This window comes from Ailuropoda melanoleuca, chromosome 3, assembly GCF_002007445.2.
Source record: "Ailuropoda melanoleuca isolate Jingjing chromosome 3, ASM200744v2, whole genome shotgun sequence".
Lineage (NCBI taxonomy): Eukaryota > Metazoa > Chordata > Mammalia > Carnivora > Ursidae > Ailuropoda > Ailuropoda melanoleuca.
In genome coordinates this window covers 55,299,477-55,322,514 of record NC_048220.1, presented here as the reverse complement: position 1 = coordinate 55,322,514, position 23,038 = coordinate 55,299,477, and the positions used below count along the sequence as shown (strand labels likewise).

Below are 23,038 nucleotides of genomic sequence, written 5' to 3'. Positions count from 1 at the left end.
TTCTTTACTCAATCAAACTTGGCTTATGTTCACCACAGAAGATACCACAAGATTATAAACTATGTACAGGCAGGAATCCTGTCAAAAATTAAGTCCTTCACAGAATACCCTCTAAATGGGAAGTGTAAGGGTGCCCGTGTGGTTCAGTCAGTTAAGGGTCTGCCTTCAGCCCAAGGCATGATCCCAGCATCCTGGGATCGAGCTCCATATCAGGCTCCCTGCTCCTCCAGGAGTCTGCTTCTCCCTCTACCCTACCCCACCCCCCCCCGCTTGTGTTCTCTCTCAAATAAATAAAATCTTTTTTAAAAATAAAAAACAGGAGAGGAGAAATCACTCTATGGAAGAAATATAAATGAAGGGAACAAGACTTTGACGTAGCTAAACTGTCATCCATATTAAAACTTGGAGGGTGGCTAAGTCTGCAATCCCTTTCCACATCCTCAGTTGTGTGGGTTTTTTAAAGATTTTATTTATTTGTCAGAGAGGGCAAAAGCAGTGGGAGCAGCAGGCAGAGGGAGAAGCAGGCTTAAGAAGACACTTAATCGACCGAGCCACCCAGGCGACCCAACACATCCTCAGTTTAAAAAATATTGTACCAGGGAGCCCCAGTGAGGGCTCAACCTTAGACTTTCCCAGATAGCAGTGTCCCTGGTAAAAACAAAACAAACTAATTTTACTCAGTTGAACGGTGGCAAGCAACAGAAAGGATTCAATGACTAACCATTCACATCTGCACCACTTTAAACTTAATCCAGACCAACTGTGTATCAAATTTTACAATCTGAACTACAAGGGTAGTCACTGAGGAACTGCACAGTATGACTTCTTTTACCCTAGTCGCTTGAAATATTAATCACGGCTTGTTGCATGCTTAAAAACTAGAGACTTAGAGGCAATTTTCTTCCAGTCACCTAACCAAGCATATACAAATCAGGTAAATACTTTCAATCCAGATTTAAAAAAAAAAAAAAAAAAAGGGCGGGGACGTAGAATGCCCACAAGCCCCCACCCTCATCAGAATGGAGGTCAGGAGACCTGAGTTCCTGTTTCAGGTCAGCCATTAAGAACCTGCGTGATTTTGGCCTCAAGTATATTAATACAAGTGGAAACTGCAACGTTTTAACCGCGCCCAGGACGGAGGCCGGCCTGGCTTTTCCCGCCTTCTCCTTTCTGAGCCCCGCCCCTATCTTTTCTGGCCCGCTCATCTCGCCGATTCTCGCGGACTGCCCCTGCCTCCTTCCGCTCTACCCACAAGCACCGTTCCCGCCCATCTTGCCCCGCCCCATCGCCCCGCTGGCCCCGCCCCGTCTTGGACCAAACCCACCACGTGCGGCGGCAACTGAGGAGGGAAAGTGGACGCTAGGGGCGCTGCGGAGTCAGAGTCAGGGTCAGGGTCGGCCTTCTCGACTGCACCCGTCGGGGACGAGGTAGAGTTCAGGCTTCCCGTTGACTGGAAGAATCGGCTCAAAACCGCTTGCCCTGCAGGGGCTGGGCCGGTGGCAGCGGCACGACCAGAGACAAGCTTCCGGCTCGACATCGCAGGGCACAGAGTAACACCCCCAGCGCAGGGCCCAGCCGGGAGCGCGAGCCCGCGGCCGCAAGTCCCCGGCGTCCGCGGGCGCGAGCACGTCACGACCCTGCCGTGCGCCGGGGTGGGGGGCGGAGTCTCGGCTGCACAAATAGGATCGAGGAGACGGGGTGGCTGCGCTTTCGCGCCAAGCTCGCTGGGGGAAATCCGTGTTTGGTGAGCTTGGGAGGAGTTCGCAGCTGCTGTCATGGTTCGTACGCTAAACTGCATCGCCGCTGTGTCCCAGAACATGGGCATCGGCAAGAACGGGGACCTGCCCTGGCCCCCGCTCAGGTACCTGCCGGGCAGGGTATAGATGGGTTTGGGGGAGCTGGCGCGGGCTGCCTTTGATCGCGGCACTAGGGCGGGGTCGCGCAGACACTTGGCGGCGGGAGGCGGGGGGTCGGTCTTGGGACCCGAACTGACGGGAGCTGGGCCTGGGCTTACATCCGCCATCAGGAGCCAGGAGGCCAAGTTATTGATTTCCGTCTTGCTCCTGCTGCCCGGCGAGGACTTTTCCCTCGCGGGGCCCCGCCTCAGAACAACGACCCGGTCCCGGAGACCCCCACTCCACCTCCCCAGCGCAGTGTCTGTGGGTCGCGTTAGAGCCAGAGCCCGCAGGATAATGTTCTGAGTAACGCTGTTTATCTAACTTGTAGGAATGAATTCAAGTTTTTCCAAAGAATGACCACAACCTCCTCAGTAGAAGGTAATGTGGGATTTTTAGGAGATTGAGGTTTGGGAAACTTGCTGAGTAAGCTTACCAGTGCAGATTTTACTTAAATGAAAGGTCGTCTGTGTTAATCTGGGACCTTTTATCTTACTACTCATTTGTATGCAGTTCTCACGGTTTGTCACACCTTTAAAAAAAAAAAGTTCTTGGAAATTTTATGTGTACAGGCGTACAGTTGAGGTATGGGCAGAATTAGCAGCTAGCTAGCTGCAGGTTTAGGTAAAGATTAGAGCGCGAAAAGGCTATAAGAGGAGGCCTTTGCCATAGCCCCCGCAGGAAATCTCAGGACCTTAAGGAGGGCAGTGGAGAGGAGAAAAGTCCAGAAAACAGTTCCATGATACTGGGTGTGGAGATAAGGCAGGTGAAGGGGATGCAGGAAGGGATCCAGATGAACTCCCAGATACTCGGTTGAATGACAGTTGAATAATCCTGGGTGAGGTGGAGAATAGTGTGCAGTTGTAATAGTGATAATTTTGAGGTTTGGAGGTTTTGTGGGATATCCAGGATAATTTCAGGTACAGGGAAGTAAGAGTTGAGCCACTGGAGAGAAGAGGACAACCAAGGAAAAGAATGTAGTGGTGGAATACCTGTTTAAAACCTAAGAGACATGGGGCACCTGAGTGGCTCAGTCCTTAAGCATCTGCCTTTGGCTTAGGTCATGATCCAGGCGTTCTGGGATCTAGCCCCGCATTGGGCTCCCTGCTCCGTGGGAAGCCTGTTTCTCCCTCTCCCACTCCCCCTGCTTATGTTCCCTCTCTCGCTGTCTCTCTCTCTGTCAAATAAATAAATAAAATCTTTAAAAATAAATAAATAAATAAAACCTAAGAGACAGTGTATGTGTTTGGTCATAGGAGAAGGACTAGCAGAGTAAAAGGGAAATAGTAAGTCAGAAGCAGATGCAGCATAACTTTAACAGGACAGATACAGGTCCTTGGACCTGGCGCTTGGGTTACTGGTAGAGACAAGATAGCAATAGCTTGAAGCTTAAGGAATTGACATGAACCACTCCCTGAAATCCGAAGTATGGTCTAGTAATAGGAAAAGCATTCAATGCTTGGCCTGTTTTCTGGTTTTCAGTAAATACGGTATTTCTTGGATGAGTGGATGGAAGGTTACCAAAGGTGTTTTGACTTTTTTTCCTTTTTCTTTTTCTTTCTCTCTCCCCCACCCCCGCAATGTCTCCCTGTGCTCTTCACTTCTCACGTTCACCTTAGTTGTTAGGCCAGGTCTGTACCGTTTCTCTCATCAGAATTTCTCACCTAATGGCTCTGTTGTTTTTGATAATTGATATCTCCTTACTAACACCTAAAGCTCTGTCTGAAGATATAGTGCATAGGGGGCACCATGAATAATTGGGGTTTTAATTATTTGAGGAAAAAACTTTTCTTAACATTTGGAGGTAATATATGATTATGAATAATGAAGCAAAATACAGAAAAACGCTTAGCCTTACTACTTGTATTTTGTAAATGTTAGTATTTTTATTAAAAAAAAATCAAACTAATGATGATTCTTTAAAACAGACACATGGACGTCTTTTGATAGCCTCTCAGAACATATCAAGAATTATAGAAATGTGTATATTCCTTTGATACAGATATCTGACTCCCAAGATTTTTTCCTAAGTAATTAAACCAAAAATGGAAACTATATGTATAATAAAGTTTCTATAGAAGCATTATACTTGAAAGATAGAAGCACAATTGAAAGTGTTTAGCTCTTTGAGTGGAATATTAAGCACTTATCTTTAAAAGTATGACTATTAATATAAATCTACAAAGTATAGAAATATGAATAATACTATCAGATCAAACAGTTAAATAAGACTTATTAGATCTTATAAGTCCTCAATCCCCACAGTAACCCTAGAAGTAGGAACTACTGTTATCTCCCTTTTATTATTAAGGAAAGTAAGACACAGAAGATTAACATGACTTGTCTAGTAGATGACTGAATACACTGAACTTGAGCATTTTACCCCAGAATCTTGGCTCTTCACTATTATACATGATTGCAGTTGATTAAAACTAAATATTGTATATGTATTGGATAACACCATAGGGGAAAATAGTTACTATATTTAGGAAAAGGGTGATAAATGTAAATTTTAGTAAGCCTGTTTAAATTTTAATTTTTAATGCAGATCCACTAGATGTCACTATGACAATCATATCTCTATATATATGTGTGAATATATGAAAATATAAATATATACTCCCAAAATATTCTTTTTATGTGATTTTTCTAGGGAAACAGAATTTGGTGATTATGGGTAGGAAGACATGGTTCTCTATTCCTGAGAAGAATCGACCTTTAAAGGACAGAATTAATTTAGTTCTCAGCAGAGACCTCAAGTAAGTACTATAACAAATTCACCACAAGAAAATCATGTTCCATCTGTTATGGTGGAGGTCAGCGTATGACAAAATAATTTAAATACAGCATTATTGATCAAGCTTCCTAATATCATAAAGATGATTTACAGAAAATGAGTAAGCAGTTATTTATCCCACATGACAGTAACTCACTCTGCTACTTAGGGATTGATTTCATCACTGTGAAAAGTTAGATTAAATCTCACTGTGGTAACATATTTGCCAGTTTCCTTAAACTGTTACTCAGTAAGCTCAAGTATAATTCATACAATATAGTTAATAACTTTTTTTTAGTTTCACATATGTTTTGGGATTTGCCAAGATTAAATGGTTTATCCCCTTTCTGGACCCTGCCCTCAATGTAATAAGATAGAAATTTTAGAATGGGCTAAAAATCAGTCATAATCTTGTGCCGTATTCCTAGTTTACCACAACACCCAAACAATATTTTATACCTGTATTCTTTACCCAGTGTCTACAGGTAAAAAAATTTGAAAGTATTGAAGTGAAGTCAACCTAGGGATCCTAGAGAGAAAGGAGTGTCTCCACTTGACCTCTGCTAGGAATTTTCCTGTCCTCCAGTCTAACATTGGAGTAGATAGTTGCTGATGCTTGGAAATGCTCTGGGGACTACATTGCAAGGAATTAGCTTACACATTTGTGGTTGCTTGCTAGACAAGTCCAAAACTGTGTGGGGCAGGCCATCGGGAAGGGCATGCTGGAACTTTCCATCAGGGGCTGAAGTTGCTGACTGCAGGTAAAATTTCTTCTTCAGGGAAGCCCAGATCTGCTCTTAAGGACTTAAAACTGATTGAATCCAGCCCACCAGATTGAAGTCATCTAATTATCAACTTTAATCACTTCTATAATATACCTTCACACCAACACCTAGATTGGTGTCTGAATAAACAAGGACTATAGCCCAAACAAGTGAACACCTCAGAGACCATCACATCATGGGAAGGAAAAAACCATAGGCTAAGGGGGTTCAGGCTTATATAGATTTTCTCCCAAATCCCCCTAGAATGGCATAGGTAAAAACGTGAAAGAAAGTCTACCAGAATATTTGCATTGAGCGCCTTTGGGTTATGAAGAATATGTTGATGTGCAGCTTGCCATCCGCCTCAGTCTTCATACTGTTATCCTTTGGTTGCTAGGATATTCTGATTATCTCTTTACTTGGTAGAATCCACATTCACAGACTGTATTGCCATTCTCAGAGACTCTTTAGTAACATGTTCTTGAATACTACTCAAGTTTATTTATGGCTAGCTTGAGCTAAAACAAACATAAAGAAATCTCAGTGGGGGACATACTCAGTTGAGCCAGCAAATCTCCTTAAATGATGAGTCTGATTTCTTCTTTATAACCCCCCTGTGGTGTATGTAATTGTGTTTGGTTGTTTTCTTATGTGTTTATATATAACATTTGTTGCTGTATTTTGCTTGTTTTTTTTTTAAGGCAGAAAATTTCAGAAGTCTTTATTATCAAGGAAATAAGGATATCAGTTACGAAAACGTCTTAGAATTTATTTTTTGCCCTTCCTTCTGGTTCCCTACTTGAGGGTCAGTTACACACATAACCTGAGCATCTGCTGTGTGCCAGACAGTGCCAGATTTACTCATGTAATCACTATAACTCGTTTATAGCAATCTTTCAGAAATACTCAATTTTTCACCACCGCCCTCCTAAGTAAGACAAAACTGAATCCTTAAGGTAATCCCAAAATTTGCTGCCAGATACTAATTATTTTAGTTAACTAGTTCCTTAAAGTGTAGGGAGAAAATGCTTTTCCAAAGCTATCTAGACAATCAAGTTTTGGCTTGAAATATTACACAGCCACATTTGAAAAACAGATTGACATTTTCTCAAACTGTTAAACATAGAGTTATCATATGACCCAGCAGTTCTACCTCTTGGTTTACGAAATGAAGGAAAAATAAAAACATATGACCACACAACAACAAATGTTCATAGCAGCCATACATAATAGCCAAAAAGTAGAAACATCCCAGATGTCCATCAACTGATGAATGGATAAACAAAGTAACCTATATCCATACAGTGGAATATTATTCCACAATAAAAAGAACAGATATATGCTACAACATGCATAAAGTTTGAAAACAGTATGCTGAGAGAAAAAAGCCAGAAACAAAAGGCTCTGTAACCACTGACTACTTAACTTCTCAGCCTCAATATCATCTATTAAGAAGAATAAAAGTACTTACACAGGACTGCTGGTCACATTAAGTAGTGTGATGCATGTAAAGCCCTCCCTGATCCCACTAATTGGGACAGCAAGTGGGCAATGAATAAACGTTAGATGTTTTCTTTCTACTATGACTATCCATCAGGTAAAAAGCAGCCTCTTTTGAACAGGGCTTTTAAAGAGAAGGCTAGAGGGGCCCCTGAGTGGCTTAGCTGGTTAAGCGTCTGCCTTCCGCTCAGGTCATGATCCCAGAGTCCTGTGATCGAGCCCTGCATTGCTTCTCCCTCTCTCTCCATCCCTCCCCCTGCTCGTTCTCTCTCTCTCTCTCTCTCAAGTAAATAGAATCTTTAAAAAAAAAAAAAAAAAAAGAAGGATGGAAGTATCACTGGAGTGCCTATGATGTGCATTATCTTTCTCTTAATCCTCATGCCAACCCTCAGAGAATTCAAGACTCGTTCATAAGTTTGGAACAAGATATCAAGCATGTCCACATTTCTTGACTGTATATGACCACATACCAACTCTCTTTTGTCAGGGAATGCAATCTCTGTTAGCTTGAGATACATATAGGGGGAAATTTAGCAACGAAATAAGTCACAATATTGAGTGCTTGCTATATTCTGTTTACTGTGTTAGTTTCTAGGATTTGTGCTTTCACACAATGAACACTGTGGGCTAATGAACTCAAACATTGGCTCAACTCTTTGCTTATTTTTTCTACCCATCTTGAATCAAGGGTTTCCTGTGAAACTTATTCCTAAACTGGTAAATAGAAACATTTTGCAGAAGCATTTCCTCCATGTCTGTGATAACTAAAATGTGAAACAAATCCTTTGTTTTCCTTTTCCAGACTCACTACAAAAGGGCAAAGAAGTAGTCTTCCCCTTAAGCGCTTGCGCCATTTCAAGCCATTGTTCCACAACCTATACAAAGTGTTTACCCTGTTAATTTGAAGTCCATACCAACCATTTATACACCTTCTAATTTATTTTGCCATAACCCAACAACTCCTAGGACGCCTCTTCCAATTCTCCTCATATCTCAGTTCCTAAGTCACCATTTTCCATTTTACCCTAACTCCTGTCATCGTTCCTGATTTTAGCATCCTCCATTACTAAAACTACCTTGACTCAATTTCAGGCATTCTAGACTTTATTAACTAGAATATCTTCTCCCCAAGTTTAAATCTGTTTCTTACTCAATTCTGCGCCTACACAGCCTCGTCCAGCCTAGTCGCTGAGCAGCCCCGACGTCTTAAGAGAATCCCTTGGCTCACTTAACCTCACCCTGGCCTCCATATCTTTTCCAGCTTTTAGTCAAAATATGTTCTTTGTGCTCTTAACTTCTTTAGAGATGACAAAGAATGAAATAAGTAAAATATCTGTCAGAGGTGAGGGAGGAGGCAGCCGAGAAAATGAGTAGTCTCCATTAGCTCTTGATTAATCATTGTTATAACTACCAGCTCAAAAGCAGTTATATAATTTTTTAAAGCATCAGTCTAAGAACGTGACATTGAATTATAATTTCTGTTCTCTAATTACAGTGAAAGCCGAATTCTAGTGTTTCTTCATTTATAAAGGGAATTACAGCCCTCCCCCCACCAACAACCACCCCAAAAAAACAGGTGTGGAGATAGGAAGAGATTAAGCTGAAGATCTAACCCTGAAATTAACTTTTCCTCCTTTGGATTTTTTTAAATTTATTGGGGCAGTGGGGGGCAGAGGAGGAGAGAGAATCCCAAGTAGGCTTCATGCCCAGTACAGAGTCCAATGCAGGGCTTGATCCCACAACCCTGAGATCATGACCTGAGTTGAAATCAAGAGTCAGACACTCGGATGCTTAACCAACTGAGCCACCCAGGCGCCCCTCCTTTGGATTTTTAATTACAAAAAATAACGTGCTCATTTATTAATACTTCATCCATCTGTACATGTTTGGAACATGAAAAATCTTTTTACTCATTCCCCATTCATCACATATTAAGAGTTTGAAAATCATTCCAAGGTCTCCTGGGTGGCTCAGTTGGCTGAGCGTCTGACCCTTGATTTTGGCTCAGGGTCATGAGATCGAGCCCCACGGCAGGCTCTGATCTGAGCTTCAAGCCTAAGATTCTCTCTCTCCCTCTTCCTCTGCCCCAACCCTCACCCCCACACTTGTGAGTGCACTCTCTCTAAAAAAAAGAAAAAGAAAAAAAAATCATTCCATACTACAGTCATTCAAACAGACTACTCTTTCTAACGTTTTATAATGAACCTTTCAAACATACAGAAAAGAACCTTACAGTAAACACCGTATACTCACCACATACATTCTACCATGACCATTTTGCTATGCTTGTTTTACCATCCATCCATACATCAATTGGTCTTGTTTTTTCATGCATTTCAGAGTAACTTGTACACGTTAGTGTGTTTTCCCTTAAATACTTTAGCATATATATGATTAACTAAGGTCCAATATTTCATTAGCTTTATTCTTTTAGTGAAATGTACAAGTCTAAAATGTACTTTTGCTAAGTTTTGACAAATGTATGCACCTATATAATCTCATATGAAACATAAAGAACATAACCATAACCCTTCAAAAGCTCCCTTAAAGATTCTTCCCAGTGAATCTTTAACCCCATCCCTCCAGAGACAACTACTCTTGTGATTTTCTTCCACCATTAATATCACAAGATAGCAGAAGTGTTTCTGTTTTTTGGTTTATTGTGGACCGTACGTACACAAATGTGGTTTCTATTATCGGTCATAGGCCATATTGATGTAAAAGTGTTTTTTGTAGAAAGGATTCATATTTATGATGATTTTGGTTTTATAATTAATTGACTAATGAATAGGTTTTATAGAAATTATTTATAATTCTTTTTTTTAACCTCAGGGAACCTCCACAAGGAGCTCATTTTCTTGCCAAAAGTCTGGATGATGCCTTAAAACTTATTGAGCAACCAGAATTAGCAAATAAAGTGGACATAGTTTGGATAGTGGGAGGCAGTTCTGTTTATAAGGTAAGTAAAATTATAAGGAAATGTTCCACCCCACTTTCCTTCAGCTTCCCTGCCATCTGAACTTTAAAAAAATTAAGCCGTGAGCAAAGGAAGCATATTATCCCCACTGTTAGCTAGACATATTGTCAATTTGAATTATTCATTTTAGATACTATCGTGAAAACTAAATAAAAATATAAAAGTGAGTTTTTAAGCCTGTTCCAGTTTATTTTCAATTCAAAATAGTTGATGTTTCTAATTTAAAAACATTCTAAATCCTTCTCTTAGAATCATACTTGCATTGCACTGTTTTCTAGTCCCTGGATGTGCCTTGATTTACTGAATTATTCCCTTTTATTAAGGATATGTATGTCCTCACTGATAAAGGGATGGGGCGCCCAGTTGCTGTATACTGACTAGATATATATGAATTTGTTAAAAGCGGAAAACTTTCCCTTAATTTTTATATAATATGAGGGCATGGGAAAAGTATCTGATTTCATAATATAAGGAAAAACAGGTAAAAGAGAAAATAGTCCTTACTCTTTTTTTTTTTTTTTTTTTTTTTTTTTTTTACATTTATCATGCCATGAATTCATAGGGAGTGGGTTCCAGCAGCTCAGGCTCCATTCCGCTGGTTCCCACAAAGTGTGTGTCCCTGGGTGCGGCAGGCTGGTGCTTCAGTTGCACCCACATACCTTTCTCGTTGGCTTCCTTCTTTACCTGATCGTTTTCTTTCACACACTTCAGGAAGTTATCTCAGTTCTTGAGTGCTTAATATGCTGAATATGTACATTAGGTCTCTTGGCAAGAATCGGGCCCTTCAATTGTTTGTTTACAACAGTGCCAACAACATGCGGTACCCTTGTAGACTCTCCCAGTTTTGCAATGGTAGCATTTGTGGGGCATTCCTTTTGGAACAGTGCCCTTCCCTTGATGTCCCCAGTATCACTTTTCTTGTAGATACACATATATGTGGCCAAAGGAACAATTCTATGTTTTCTAAAAGGCCTAGAGAATATATAGTAGGTACCTTTCCTCTTTCCCTTGGTGCTGGGCATTTTGGTGAATTCCTGGAAGATGGAGGCTCCGGCCCAAAGCTTTTTTTTTTTTTTTTTTTTTTGGTAAGATTTTATTTTTAGTAATCTCTGCACCCAACGTGGGGTTCAAACCCACAACCCCAAGATCAAGAGTCACACACTCCACAGACTGAGTGTCCCCAAAATACTCATTTTTGATAACCAAATGACTTTCAGCTTTCAAAATTCTTGAGGATAATAAGTAGAATTTTTTGACTCTTAAAAGACTAATTAGAGATTAACATTTATGGGAAGGAAAAAAAAACAGCCCCTACACTTTGGTGGCTTATGGTGACAAATACACCCAGAAATTGTTTTATAAAGAGGAGGTATACCAGGATCCCAGACCTGTTTCTACAACCTTTGTTTGCTTTATTTGTATTATGAGGAAATGGACGTTTTCCTTTGATCTTGCAGCCACGGATGAATTTCTAAGAAAAGTCATTTTTTAATTATGTTCAATATGCATTTTGAATAATTTAATACCATTTCACTTGAAAATACTTTCTTTATAAATATTCAAAATTAAATATAATTATATAACTTGATCTATCTATATGTATATAAGTTATAAGGAAGTAGAACCTCGAGCTGATAATTTTGCATTATCCACCTGCCTCACATCACAGTGGTTTATAGAACATTTAGGCTTATCTTCCCTGGGGCCAGCCTGTTTTTGTAAGCAAAGTTTCATTGTAACGTAACCATGCCCATTGGTTTAGTATTATCTGTGGCTGCTGTTGCCCACAAAGGTAAGAAAGAAACCATATGGTCCACAAAGCCTAAAATACAGAAAAGGTTTGCCATATAGCATTTACTTGAATATAGACCTTCAAATGCTTCTGTGGTTAGTCCCATTCAGTTTCTCTAATTTTGGTATAGTAAGAATTGGTAGAATATTATTTTGTTTGGGGCAAGAGAATAAATGACTTAATATACACTGTAGCAAAAAGCCAAAAGTAAAAAGTAAAATTTGGAATTTCAAGGATAACACACACTTGAGATCATACATATTTTTTTTTTGTTTCTTAAGCTATTTGAAAATCAAGAGTTATTGCTTTCTTGGAGATGCAGTTAGGACTCATGACTTTTTATTAGAGTTTTAAGATACTCACTTGAGGGCAGTTTTTTCTGTAGAAACTATCAACAGTACCATAGGCAGTAGTTGGAAAAGTCATTAACAATAGAAGGCCAAATACAATCATTAGAACAAGAGGCTAAGAGAGTAAATTACCTGCTAGCATTGTTACTATCTCCTAAGAAATGGAAGCATTATTAAATTCTGTATAAATGTACTAAGTATGCCCTTGGGGTTTTCAGTAATCAAAGTCTCATGAAATTATACTACCTTATCTATATCTATCTATCTATCTCTATATATATATGCATATTTATATATATACACGAATTTTTCTGTGGAGAACAACTAAATAATTTATAGTTCTTAATTCTTAAACAACTACCAAAGAAAAAAGATAATGCTGAATGCTTAAATGAAAAAAAGAGCTCATGTAAGCAAACTAGAGGCCAGACTACATTTAAACTCACTCTCATAATTACTGATAATGATTAGTCCCATTCTCAAAATAACTAAGACATACTTTGCTGGACCTCAAAGTAAAGAATAGGATATTTAAGTAGTAGGCTTTGGAGTTAACAAGTTATGTAGCGTGTCTCTAATATCTAGTACAAACTCGACTGTATAATTAAACAGAAATCTTAGAGTTTGTATTTCTTTTGACAGATAAATTAGGAAATTGATGCCTATTGTGTTTTTTCAAAGGAAGCCATGAACAAACCAGGCCATCTTAGACTATTTGTGACAAGGATTATGCAGGAATTTGAAAGTGACACATTTTTTCCAGAAATTGATTTGGACAAATACAAACTTCTGCCAGAGTAAGTAAAATGTTACTAATTTGTCTGAAGCACTTTTGCTGCTTAAGAATTTCCTGCTTAAGAATTATAAAAAGAGTAATATCTTCAGATTGAGTTTGGAGTAGTTACGTTTTTTGTAGACAAATACTTTAGGAATTTTGGGAAATCTGCTTTAACAAACTTGGTAATGTTTATGTTTTAATCGTCTTGCTGAAATCTAGAGAGTAGTTCATTCTGCGAAATCTGTGCTTAGCATCAGACAATGTCTTAGGCACTGGGGAAACAGTGCTTACCAAGACAGATGTGCTATCACTGCTCTCCAAGATTAGATTCTTTGTAATAGAGGAGGAGGGTAGCAGATGATAAACATCAAGAGAGTTGCTGTAAGGAGAATTGAAATTTTGTGACGTGTTAAATACTGTATTGTCTGAGAAGTCCTCTCTGAAGAATGGTATCTATGCTGAGATCTAAATGGCAAGAAGCCAGCCATGCAAAGAGCAACAAGAGCATTCCAGAAACCAGAAATAGTGTAGGCACCAGAGGGCAGGAACAAGCATGGTGTGTTCCGTGACCCTGAAAGCCACTGTGAGCACTGTAAGCAAGGAGGAGGCCAGAAGGGGTCAGACTAGATGCAGGTTTAGAGGGTTTGAATAGAGAAAGAGTGGTATTGCTCCAGCTCTTTGTGGAGAAGGGACGGGAGGGGACAAGAGTGACGCTGGGAGACCAGCTGGCTGCGAGTGTTGAGGTGAAAGAGTAAGGGATTTGGATAGCAGTGGTGAAGATCGAAAGAAGAAGTTACACTTGTTTTACTGGAGTTGTGATTTTAGCATGAAACTCCCTGATTTTGAAAACGAGCATTTTAGTTTAAAAGCACTTTTCATACTTCAATTTAAAAAAAATTTAAAAAGCACTTTTCAGCTCTTGGCTATGGAAAGTTAAAGATTAATTGTATCCACACTTTCAGACTAGGTTTTAACACATTCTTTCAAATATTCTTAGTTAAATCCAGTCATAATGTGTGAGATTGTTTTGGGAAATACCTCCTAAAAGAACATTCAGAGTCAAGTCTGAATAAGTGGATGGCCAAGCTTTAAAGTAATAGTCTATAGAGTAATGGTAATAATCAAGAATCTAAGAAGTGTGTGACTGATTTCCTTGGGCTTTTAACTAGCTCTAAAGAAAACTGAAAAGTTTAAGAACTCTAAAAGTTTTCTAAACAGCTAAAGTACAGGCTTTTGCTTAGTCTCCCAAGGTGACCCCACAGAAAAATCACACCTACTGATTTTGTATGTATTTATGAAAAAAGTTGTATTTCTTTGTCACATCTTCTATATTTTTTCTTATACTGCTTAGGTTGCTGATTCTCACATTATGTGAATATTGATCTTGGCTGTCCCTTGTTCCTATCTTTGCTGCTAACAAAAAGAAAAAATTACTTTGTGAATTTACCTTTCCAAATCCTATTGCTGTCCATCAGACCTCTTTCCAAAACTGACCCTCTGGGATCCTTGATAACTTAAAATATTTTACTTCCATTCTGGCTCTTGGCTCTTAGAAATGAAAAATTTAACATCTTTACTGAGTGATGATTCACACATCACACCATTCACCCATTGAAAGTATATAGTTCAGTGGTTTTAGTATATTCACGGAGTTATGGAACCATTACTACAGAGATCCCTTTGAAGAATTTTGCTATCTAAGCAGTACTTATTTTTCTAAACTATGAACGTGTAATGTCTTTCTACTTATTTAGGTCTTCTTTAATTTCTTTCAGCAGTGCTTTGTAACTTTCACTATACAAGTATTGCACTTCATTGTTAAATTTATTCTTATGTATTTTATTCTTTTTGATGCTATTATAAATGGAGCTGCTTTCATTTTATTTTCAAACTGTTCGTTGGTAATACATAGATATACAATGAATACAGAGATATACAATAGATTATTGTTTACTGATCTTGTATCCTACAACCTTGCTGAACTCATTTATTCTAATGTTAGTGAATGCCTTAGGATTTTCTATATGCAGGATATATCATTTACAAATAGAGGTAGTTTTACTTATTCCTAATCTGCATTTTAAAAATTTCTTTTACCTACCTAATTGCTCTGGCTAGAACCTCCAGTTCAGTTATGAATAGAAGTGGCAAGGGTAAGACATCCTTGTCGTGCTCCTGCTCTTAAAGGGAAAGCATTCAGTCTTTTACCATTAAGTGTATTAGCTGTGGGCTTTTCATACATGCCATTTATCACATTGAGGAAGATCTCTTCTTTTTCTACCTCATTGAGTATTTTTATCACGAGGAAGTGTTGGATTTTGTCAAATGCTTTTTCTGAGTCTATTGAGATAATCATATGGTCTTTGTCTTTAAAAGGTTATTAATATGGTATGTTACATTGATTTTCATGTTAAACTATTCTTGCATTTCTGGGATAAATCCACTTGGTAGTAATGTACAGTCCTTTCTATATGTTCCTGGATTCAGTTTGCTAATATTTTGTTGAGGATCTTTACATTTATATTGGTCTGTAGTTTTTCTTTTTCTGTAATGTCTTCACCTGGTTTTGGTGTCAGAAGAATGCCGGCCTCACAGAATGAGTTGGGAAATGGTCTCTTTCCTCTTCTATTTTTTTGGAAGAGTTTTTGAAGGATTGGTATTGGTTCTTCTTTAAATGTCTTAGAAAACTTTTTTAACATTTGTGGGGGACGGAGGGAGGAAGATAATCCCAAGCAGACTTCATGCTCAACACGGAGCCCGACACGGGGCTCTGTCTCACGACTCTGAGATCATGACCTGAGCCAAAAACCAAGAGTTGAATGCTTAACTGACTGTGCCACCCAGGCGCCCCTAGAAAATTTTAATTGTGGGTATATTCAGATAGGAAATTGCTATCCAAAGCCAAAATCCAAAGAAATTGCTCCAAAATGGACATTCTAAGCAAGGCTATGAAAGAAAATGAAGTCTTTTTTCATTACATCATGTGATGGTTATCTTACTTTCAAGCCTGTACCAACATAATAACAGCCTCTTTAACGTGAGGTGGAAGGAATCCCCTAAGGGTAAATCTGGAGTAGGTCAATCTTTCATGTAGTAGAGAAAAAGGAAACCTTGAAAGACAAAGGAAATATATACCTTGTCCCTGAATGTCTGTAATGTTGCTCAGTTCTTGAGCTGCTTTCTCTCCAAATCTCTGTATACTGAGGAACTTAGAATTGCTCCCTGCTGTCCAGAAATTATTTTCTAGCCCCCCTTCTTCTTTCCCCACAGCTACACTTCGGTTAGAACCCATTATCCCTATTAGCGGGCCTCTTGTGGTTACATAAGTTTCAGTTCAAACACGGTTACCTTTTATTAACACCATACTTCCTGGTAATAAAAGCAATAGTAAAAGAAAATAAAGATGAGGGGACTGTTGTGAAGTGAGAAGAGAATAAAATTAGAAGTTAGGTGAAACCGCAAGGGGTAGAAACGTAAAAGCAGAAATTAGTCTTAACAAAGTAAGCTTTGACTTTGTGTCTGCCTTTTTCCCCCGTGGGTCTTATCTGTGTAACTCTTTTTTGTCTTTTTTTTTTTTTAATGACAGCACCATGCCAGCCTGTCCTCTAAGGCTCTGCCCTCATTCATCTTGCCTGGAAGAAATCTTTCTGCCTCAGACTATTTCACACTAGGCTTCTACCAAACCAGCAGGCCCAAATATTTTCTACCAGCAGTTTTCTGCTTAATGAGCCCCAAACAGGTTTTTCCTTCTAGTTAACAACCTTCCGTGTAACCATACAGTCAAAGAGGATAAAGACCAGAAGAGGCTTTGAAATAGTAGTTGGCTCCAGAGCTGGGACAGATGTCCATTATCAGTGGACAACTCGAGGAAGGTTTTTGGCTGACGTTTCCTCTTCTGTTCCCATTACTTCCTGACTGTTCAGCAGGATCCTTATTCATGTTTGTGTGTCTCCTGAGCCTGTGCTTGCTATAGAGCCTTCATTTTATTCTAGTTGTGAGTTGTTTCTTATAGATAACTGTTTTAAGAACTCTATTTACCTCTTTCTTAGACTTTACATTAAATCATCTCTGTAATATTCTCATGATGCTTTGTCATTTCACATCTTATGTCTTTTCATATTCATTGGACTCCTTACTGCTTGAAGATTCTAGAGGGGGATCGCTTTCTGGGTGATTCATAACAAATAGGGGATATTTCCAAATCCTGTTAGGCTTAAACTCAGAGTTCATATGTGGCTCTTCGGCAGTTGGGGAGTATGGTGGTGGGGTGGTTATGATCATTATTAAAATGGACTGAATATGTGACTTGTGAAAAGTAAAATTAATGTTAAGCAGAAATGAATTTCAGATTCACAGAGCAGATTAACATTAATACGGTGGCTAGTGACCATATCCAGCCAATAGCATAGTATTTCTAAGTTATTATTATTCATGGTTTTAGAAATAATTTTGGTACTTTGCTTTTATCTTATTAACTGAGAGTCTTGATACTCGAGAATTTTACACACACACAAAAATGTAAATGTTGCTTCTGGTGACTCATTCCAAAGAAACTAAAGTTACGGTTAAACGTTGGCCTCATAAGATCATTTCTTTAAAAAAGGAAAAATGCTATATTGCTATTAAAACAGTGGAACAGAAACCGCTCAGAAAATGGTTAGTAAATAGAAACATAGCTTCTTCCTCTGAAATGTAAGTTTTTCAAGAAAAAACAGCTTTTTCATTTCCTTATACGTTATTATGCTGTTACTTTGTCTCTAATTATATTTTATATCACATGGCATCACCTCTCATTAGTCAACAAAGGCTCAATACCTGTTATTACTCAGCATTGTATTGGATATCAAAAGAGATTTAATTTTTTCCTGTATTCTTGCTACAGTGAGTTTACAAAATGTATGGATGAAACAAACTAATGATATTAAAGGGTAACATTTGTAGAGCACTTAATGTAATGAACTCAGTGCTAAATTATTCATAAGGACAAAGCCTATGTTGATAACTGTCACACAGCAGAACCAGAGTCAAACCCTAGTCTGAGTAAAGCAGGTGTTCCTGGGCCACATGGGTGGCTCAGTTGGTTAGGCATCTGCCTTCAGCTCGGGTCATGGTCCCAGGTCCTGGGATCGAGCCCCATTATCAGGATCCTTGCTAAGCAGGAAGCCTGCTTCTCCCCGTCCTTCTCTCTTGTGCCCTCTCTCACTATCTCTGTCACTCTCTCTTCCTCAAATAAATACGTAAAATCTTAAAAAAAAAAAAAAAACAGGTGTTCCTCCCCCTACCCGGAGCATATTGGGGATGTAGCCCACGCAGTACTGAGGAAGTACAAGATTTGGGTTGGAGATAGGAGTGGTCAATACTGCCTTCAAACGGAGGACCTTGGTTTTGTGTTTTTTGCTGATGGTGGGAGTTTTTTTCAGGGGGGAAAATTTATTGTGGTGAGAATACAACATGAAATCTACTCTCAACAAAATTTTAATTATACAATACAGTGTTGTTAACTATAGGCACACTGTTGCACAGTACATTTCTAGAACTTAATCATCTTGCACAACAGGCTTTCTTTCCTTTGAACAACAGCTCTGTTTCCCCGTCCCCCCAACCCCTGTCAACCACCCTTCTACTCTCTGTTCTTGTTGGTGTGACCATTTTAGATACTGCAGTATTTGTCCCTCTGTGACTGGCTTATTTCATGTAGCCTAATGTCCTCCAAGTTCAACATGTCGCTTCATGCAGCAGGATTTCCTTCTTTTTTGAGGCTGAATAATATTCTATTGTATGTATAGACCACATTTTCTTTATCCATTCATCTGTTGATGGGCATTTAGGTTGCTTAGCTGTTGTGAATTAGGCTTCAGTGAACATGGCAGAGCATATATCTCTTTGAGATCCTGATTTATTATGAAAAAAAAACCCCAAGAGATAACAAGTGCTGGTGAGGAGGTAGAGAAATTGAAACTCTTATACGTGTTGGTGGGAATGTAAAATGGTGGAGCTACTATGGAAAACAGTATGGAGATTCCTCCAAAAATTAAAAAAAAATTACCATATGATCCAGCAATTCCACTTCTTGGTATATACCCAAAGGAGGGCCTGGGTTTTGAATTGGAAGGTGGAGGGAACACAGAGCTAAGTGAGAGTTAGAAAATCCCAGATGAACAGTGATGCCACTAAAAGAATTGCAATAAGCCACACACAGGGAAATGGAGAGTCTAGCACCACGCAGGACGTATAACTTCAGTTCTGTTCTAGGCAGCTGAACGTTGTATTTTGTTTTTCTTCTGCTCACATGAGAAATTTGATACCAAGTGTAAGATTTGCAAAATGTTGTTAAGCAATTTCATACTAGCTGATTGGTAGTAGAAAGATAAAAGAGAAACTGCTGACAGTGGTTAGTTTTGGACAGAAAAATTAAGAGTCAGAAGGAAAGGAGAAATTGCACTTTTCATTTTCTAACTTTCTAAACAGTTTGAAAGTGTGTCTTTCTGTTCCCGTATGTAGTGTACTTGTATAATACCCAATTTCACAGTGGCTTACCATTGTGTAGAACAAAAGGAAGGGAAAACTTTTATTTACCTTATGAATTATTGATGCCTTTTGCCTGAGAGTCAGGGAAGCTATCTTTTTAATTGACACATTATGCATATTTTTCTTTTACAGATACCCAGGTGTTCCTTCTGATGTCCAGGAGGAGAAAGGCATTAAGTACAAATTTGAAGTATATGAGAAGAACGATTAATGTGAAGATGTTTTCTGATTTATTTCAAATTAGTTGTTCCCCCTTCCCTCCAAACAATTATATATTTTAATATTAGAAAAAAAGACTTTTGTTGACTTTAGATCAATGGATAATTATTTCTAAGCAAGAGATTTTATTAATCTTAATTAGGCTATAGTTAAGATTAATCTTAACTAGACCATGTCAGATACCATTTATGAAACATTTCTTACTATAACTGTATGTTGCCCAACAAGGACCAGCACCTGCCTAGGGTAGCATATCTACCAAGAGCCTACGTGAGATGGCCCCCCGATAGCATAAGTTGAAATCAGGACTTACAAAGATAGGACTAGACAGATGTGTCCAAAGTTCAGAAATGGATTATAAATAGAAGAGCTAGAACTCAGATATTTAAAGAAAATTAGATCAAAATAGGACCTTTGAGTTCTCTATGCATATCACACTTTTGAAGAAAAGTTCTGTTCACTCAGACAGGAAATCTGGTAAGTTGAGAACTCTGATATGTTCCATAGGGATAGTGAAGAGGCAGGTAGGACACTACCTTTTCGAAGGTTAAAAGAGAAGGTCTCAGACCTCTAAAAACTCTGTTTCCGATCTTCAGTGAGAGTCCATGGGATGTTAAAATGATAGAAGAAGAATAGCCTGTTCTATACAAAATAGAGTAATCTAATAACAAGCATATGGCTAAAACTAGAAATTAAAAAGGGAATGAATTGAAAATGAATAAAGCTAGAAACCAAAATTACAAAGATAGAAACTAAATTAAACTTTACTGAATTGAAAAATGAAAATTAAAACACACTTTACCCGTCATGTTAGCAAAGATGTGGATTGCTAAGTATCCAAAGAAATAGCATTTTATGCCTTGTAAATTAATACAACCTTTTTAGAGTTTAAGTTAGCAGTATCAATTAAAATTCAAAATATTCTGGGTTTGGGCCCAGAGCTTCCACTTCCAGAAATTAATCCTGAATAAAGAGATGGACCCAAGAGTATTTGTTGCACCACTTTTTTAAAACTTGGAAACAGCCCAAATGATAATCAATAAAGAAAATAACTAACCAATATGTCTATAAAATTTAATATGGTCTGTAGCAGTTAAAAAGAATAAGATACTGATAGGAAAATGCCAAAGACTACTTAATAAAAGAAGCACATTGTGTACAATACCTAAAATTTTTAATAAGCGTGTGTAGTATGTGTAGGAAAATGTGTGCTGTAAACAGCCAAGAGTATCAGAGTTGGGTGTGTTATTTTACGCATTAAATATGCCTATTGAGATTAGATTTTTTTTTGAAGCACTGTATGTTTGTTTTTATGAACAATTAAGATAATAATTGAGCCCTTTATGTTCAGGGGTCACACAACATTCCAAAGGCTGATCGCTAGGGAACCATCAGGCTTTCTCTCGTGGTCCCTTGTTTGTTCATCTTTCAAGACAGAAAATCAAGTCTTTTTCCAGGTTGATTTATGAAATAGCACTGCAAAGTGATGATAATTTGAGGCCAAAATGTAAGTAATATAACATGCACATGTGTTCTAAATATTCAGGTTAGCCCATTTTGTTTCTGTGAGGTTTAAATTATGTAACATAACTCACGTCCTAACAGTTTTTCAAAATGTCATCCCCATTATACCTGCATGAGGTCCCAGAATCTGCAGTACAGGGGCACTTGGGAGGCTCGGTCTGTTGAGCATCCAATTCCTGATTTCGGCACAGGTCATGATCTCAGGGTCGTGAGATCAAGCCCCAAGTCTGGCTCTGCCGAGCATGGAGCCTGCTTAAAATTCTCTCTTCCTCTCCCTCTGCCCCTCCCCCTCCACTTGCTCTCCCACTCTCTAAAAAAAGAAGAATCTGCAGTGCAAACCAGCACCCCAGATGATTCTGCAACCTACCCAAGGATGTACGTCACTGACTAGGAGTGCTTCTGTCCTCTAAGGAAGAAAAAACCTGAGCTTTTATTTCCTATCACTAGCACATCTAAATAAAGCAAAGTAGAAATATGAGTGAATTGTAAATCAACATGTATGGGATTGGAGAAAGTAAAACTGTAAAGATTAGACGTGTGTGTTGATCTATTTTAAGAAGTAAAGATTTTCATTTATTAAATATGTAATAAAAATACATATGAAAATAATGTCAGTAGCTCAAAGAGGTACATAGCACATGCAAGAACAGGTGTCCTTTAACAAGATTTTTTTTTTATACTTAGTAAACTAAAAACTGTACAGGAAATGACCAAATTAGGCAACACGACTTTGTGAGGGAAAAGTTGGCCAGCCAGCTGCTGCAAAGGTTAAGAAAAATAATGATTTCTGAAAGATTGAAACTTGTGATCAAGGATGTTCTAGTTGGGGCAAAAAAGAAATACAAAATTAAATGAGTATGAGGAAATAGAATTAGAGATTCTAATGAAAGGTACTGCCCACAAAAGGGATAGAGCCTCTGACGAAACAGGAAAGAAGTCCTACCATCTGCGTAGATTGTGCTGTTCCTGTGGCCTGTGTGCAGAGGTGAAACTTCACTGGTGACCATGTCTAATTATTTGCTCCTGCCATTCCTGTTCCCCAGGAGACCTCATGTGGACCAGGAAGTTTACATTGACATTTCTGTTAAATCTCTTTATTCTCGGAACAAAAAAAGAGAACAAATCACATTGTTGTGTGGTATTTCAAATAACTTCGCAGTCAGTAACCAAACTAAATGTGAAATTTATTATTGGATGACAAATTTTAGGTGGCCTGTAGTTCTTTGCCCCCAGGGCAATAGGACACACAAACTCTGAGGGAACAGAGGGTTAGTTTGCAAGGAGAAGATTTAATGATGTTGGAACTCAGGAAAAAGCGCAGAGTAGAGAATTTCTACTGCACCTAGCCAGGCAAAATCATTTGGGAAGGCATCCTGAGCGAGACTGCCCCTTTTTCCAGCCTCTGGTCATAGCCCCCTACAAAGGGCCAACGTTTTGCCTACAGGGTGGTTTTTGACTGCCAGTCCTCTTTGATAGGTGAATTATCAAATCTTAACCTCGGGGGTTTCCCCCTAGCATTTTATTTTGAATTCTTTCAAGCACACAGAGAAGTTGAGAGAATCGAATGTTAGGCACCCGTTTACCCATCACCTAGACTCTCACTGTTAACACTTTCCTATCTCCGCATTACCACATACTTAGCCAGCCATCCACCCATCAGCTTGCACATCAGCAATGACAGTTCAGTATTTGTTTACATGTGGGGAGGGTAAAATTTACATGTGGAAAGGCAGATCTTAAGTGTAGCATTGTACAGGTTTTAATAAACCCATGTGCCTGCCTATGTGACCTAAACCTCTGTCCATTACCCCAGAAAACTCCTTCATACCCCTAGTCAATCCCCGCCTCCAAAAGCAAGTGCTACTGTGGGGTTTTTTTCCTGTCGTAGATTATTTTTGCCTGTTTCTGAACTTCATATGAATGGAATCGTATAGG

General features: G+C 38.7%; 2 protein-coding genes across 8 annotated transcripts in view; one reads left to right on the top strand and one right to left on the bottom strand.

Moving 5' to 3' along the window:
• MSH3 (mutS homolog 3) overlaps positions 1-1,573 on the bottom strand; it is a 180,774-nt gene extending 179,201 nt beyond the window's left edge. For 5 of the 6 annotated variants that reach the window (XR_004624118.1, XM_034656443.1, XM_034656445.1 and 2 more), the window contains exon 1: positions 1,325-1,573. Coding sequence is in view for 5 of the 6 variants with exons in the window: in XM_034656443.1 (XP_034512334.1) it covers positions 1,325-1,537 (213 nt within the window). In the remaining variant the exon portion in view is untranslated. The remainder of the gene's footprint in view (positions 1-1,324) is intronic. The other variant, XM_034656444.1, reaches the window with a different exon arrangement.
• Positions 1,545-21,635, top strand: DHFR (dihydrofolate reductase). Of its 2 annotated transcripts, XM_002916218.4 has the most exons (6): positions 1,545-1,861; positions 2,227-2,276; positions 4,549-4,654; positions 9,768-9,894; positions 12,736-12,851; positions 19,493-21,635. In XM_002916218.4, the coding sequence occupies exons 1-6, from the start codon at positions 1,776-1,778 to the stop codon at positions 19,569-19,571; spliced, it is 564 nt and encodes a 187-aa protein (XP_002916264.1). In that variant the 5' UTR covers positions 1,545-1,775; the 3' UTR covers positions 19,572-21,635. The 2 variants fall into 2 exon arrangements, with proteins under 2 accessions (XP_002916264.1, XP_019651952.1); XM_019796393.2 differs by lacking the exon at positions 2,227-2,276 and having other exon boundaries at positions 1,621-1,861.
• The last annotated feature ends 1,403 nt before the right edge of the window (positions 21,636-23,038 follow it).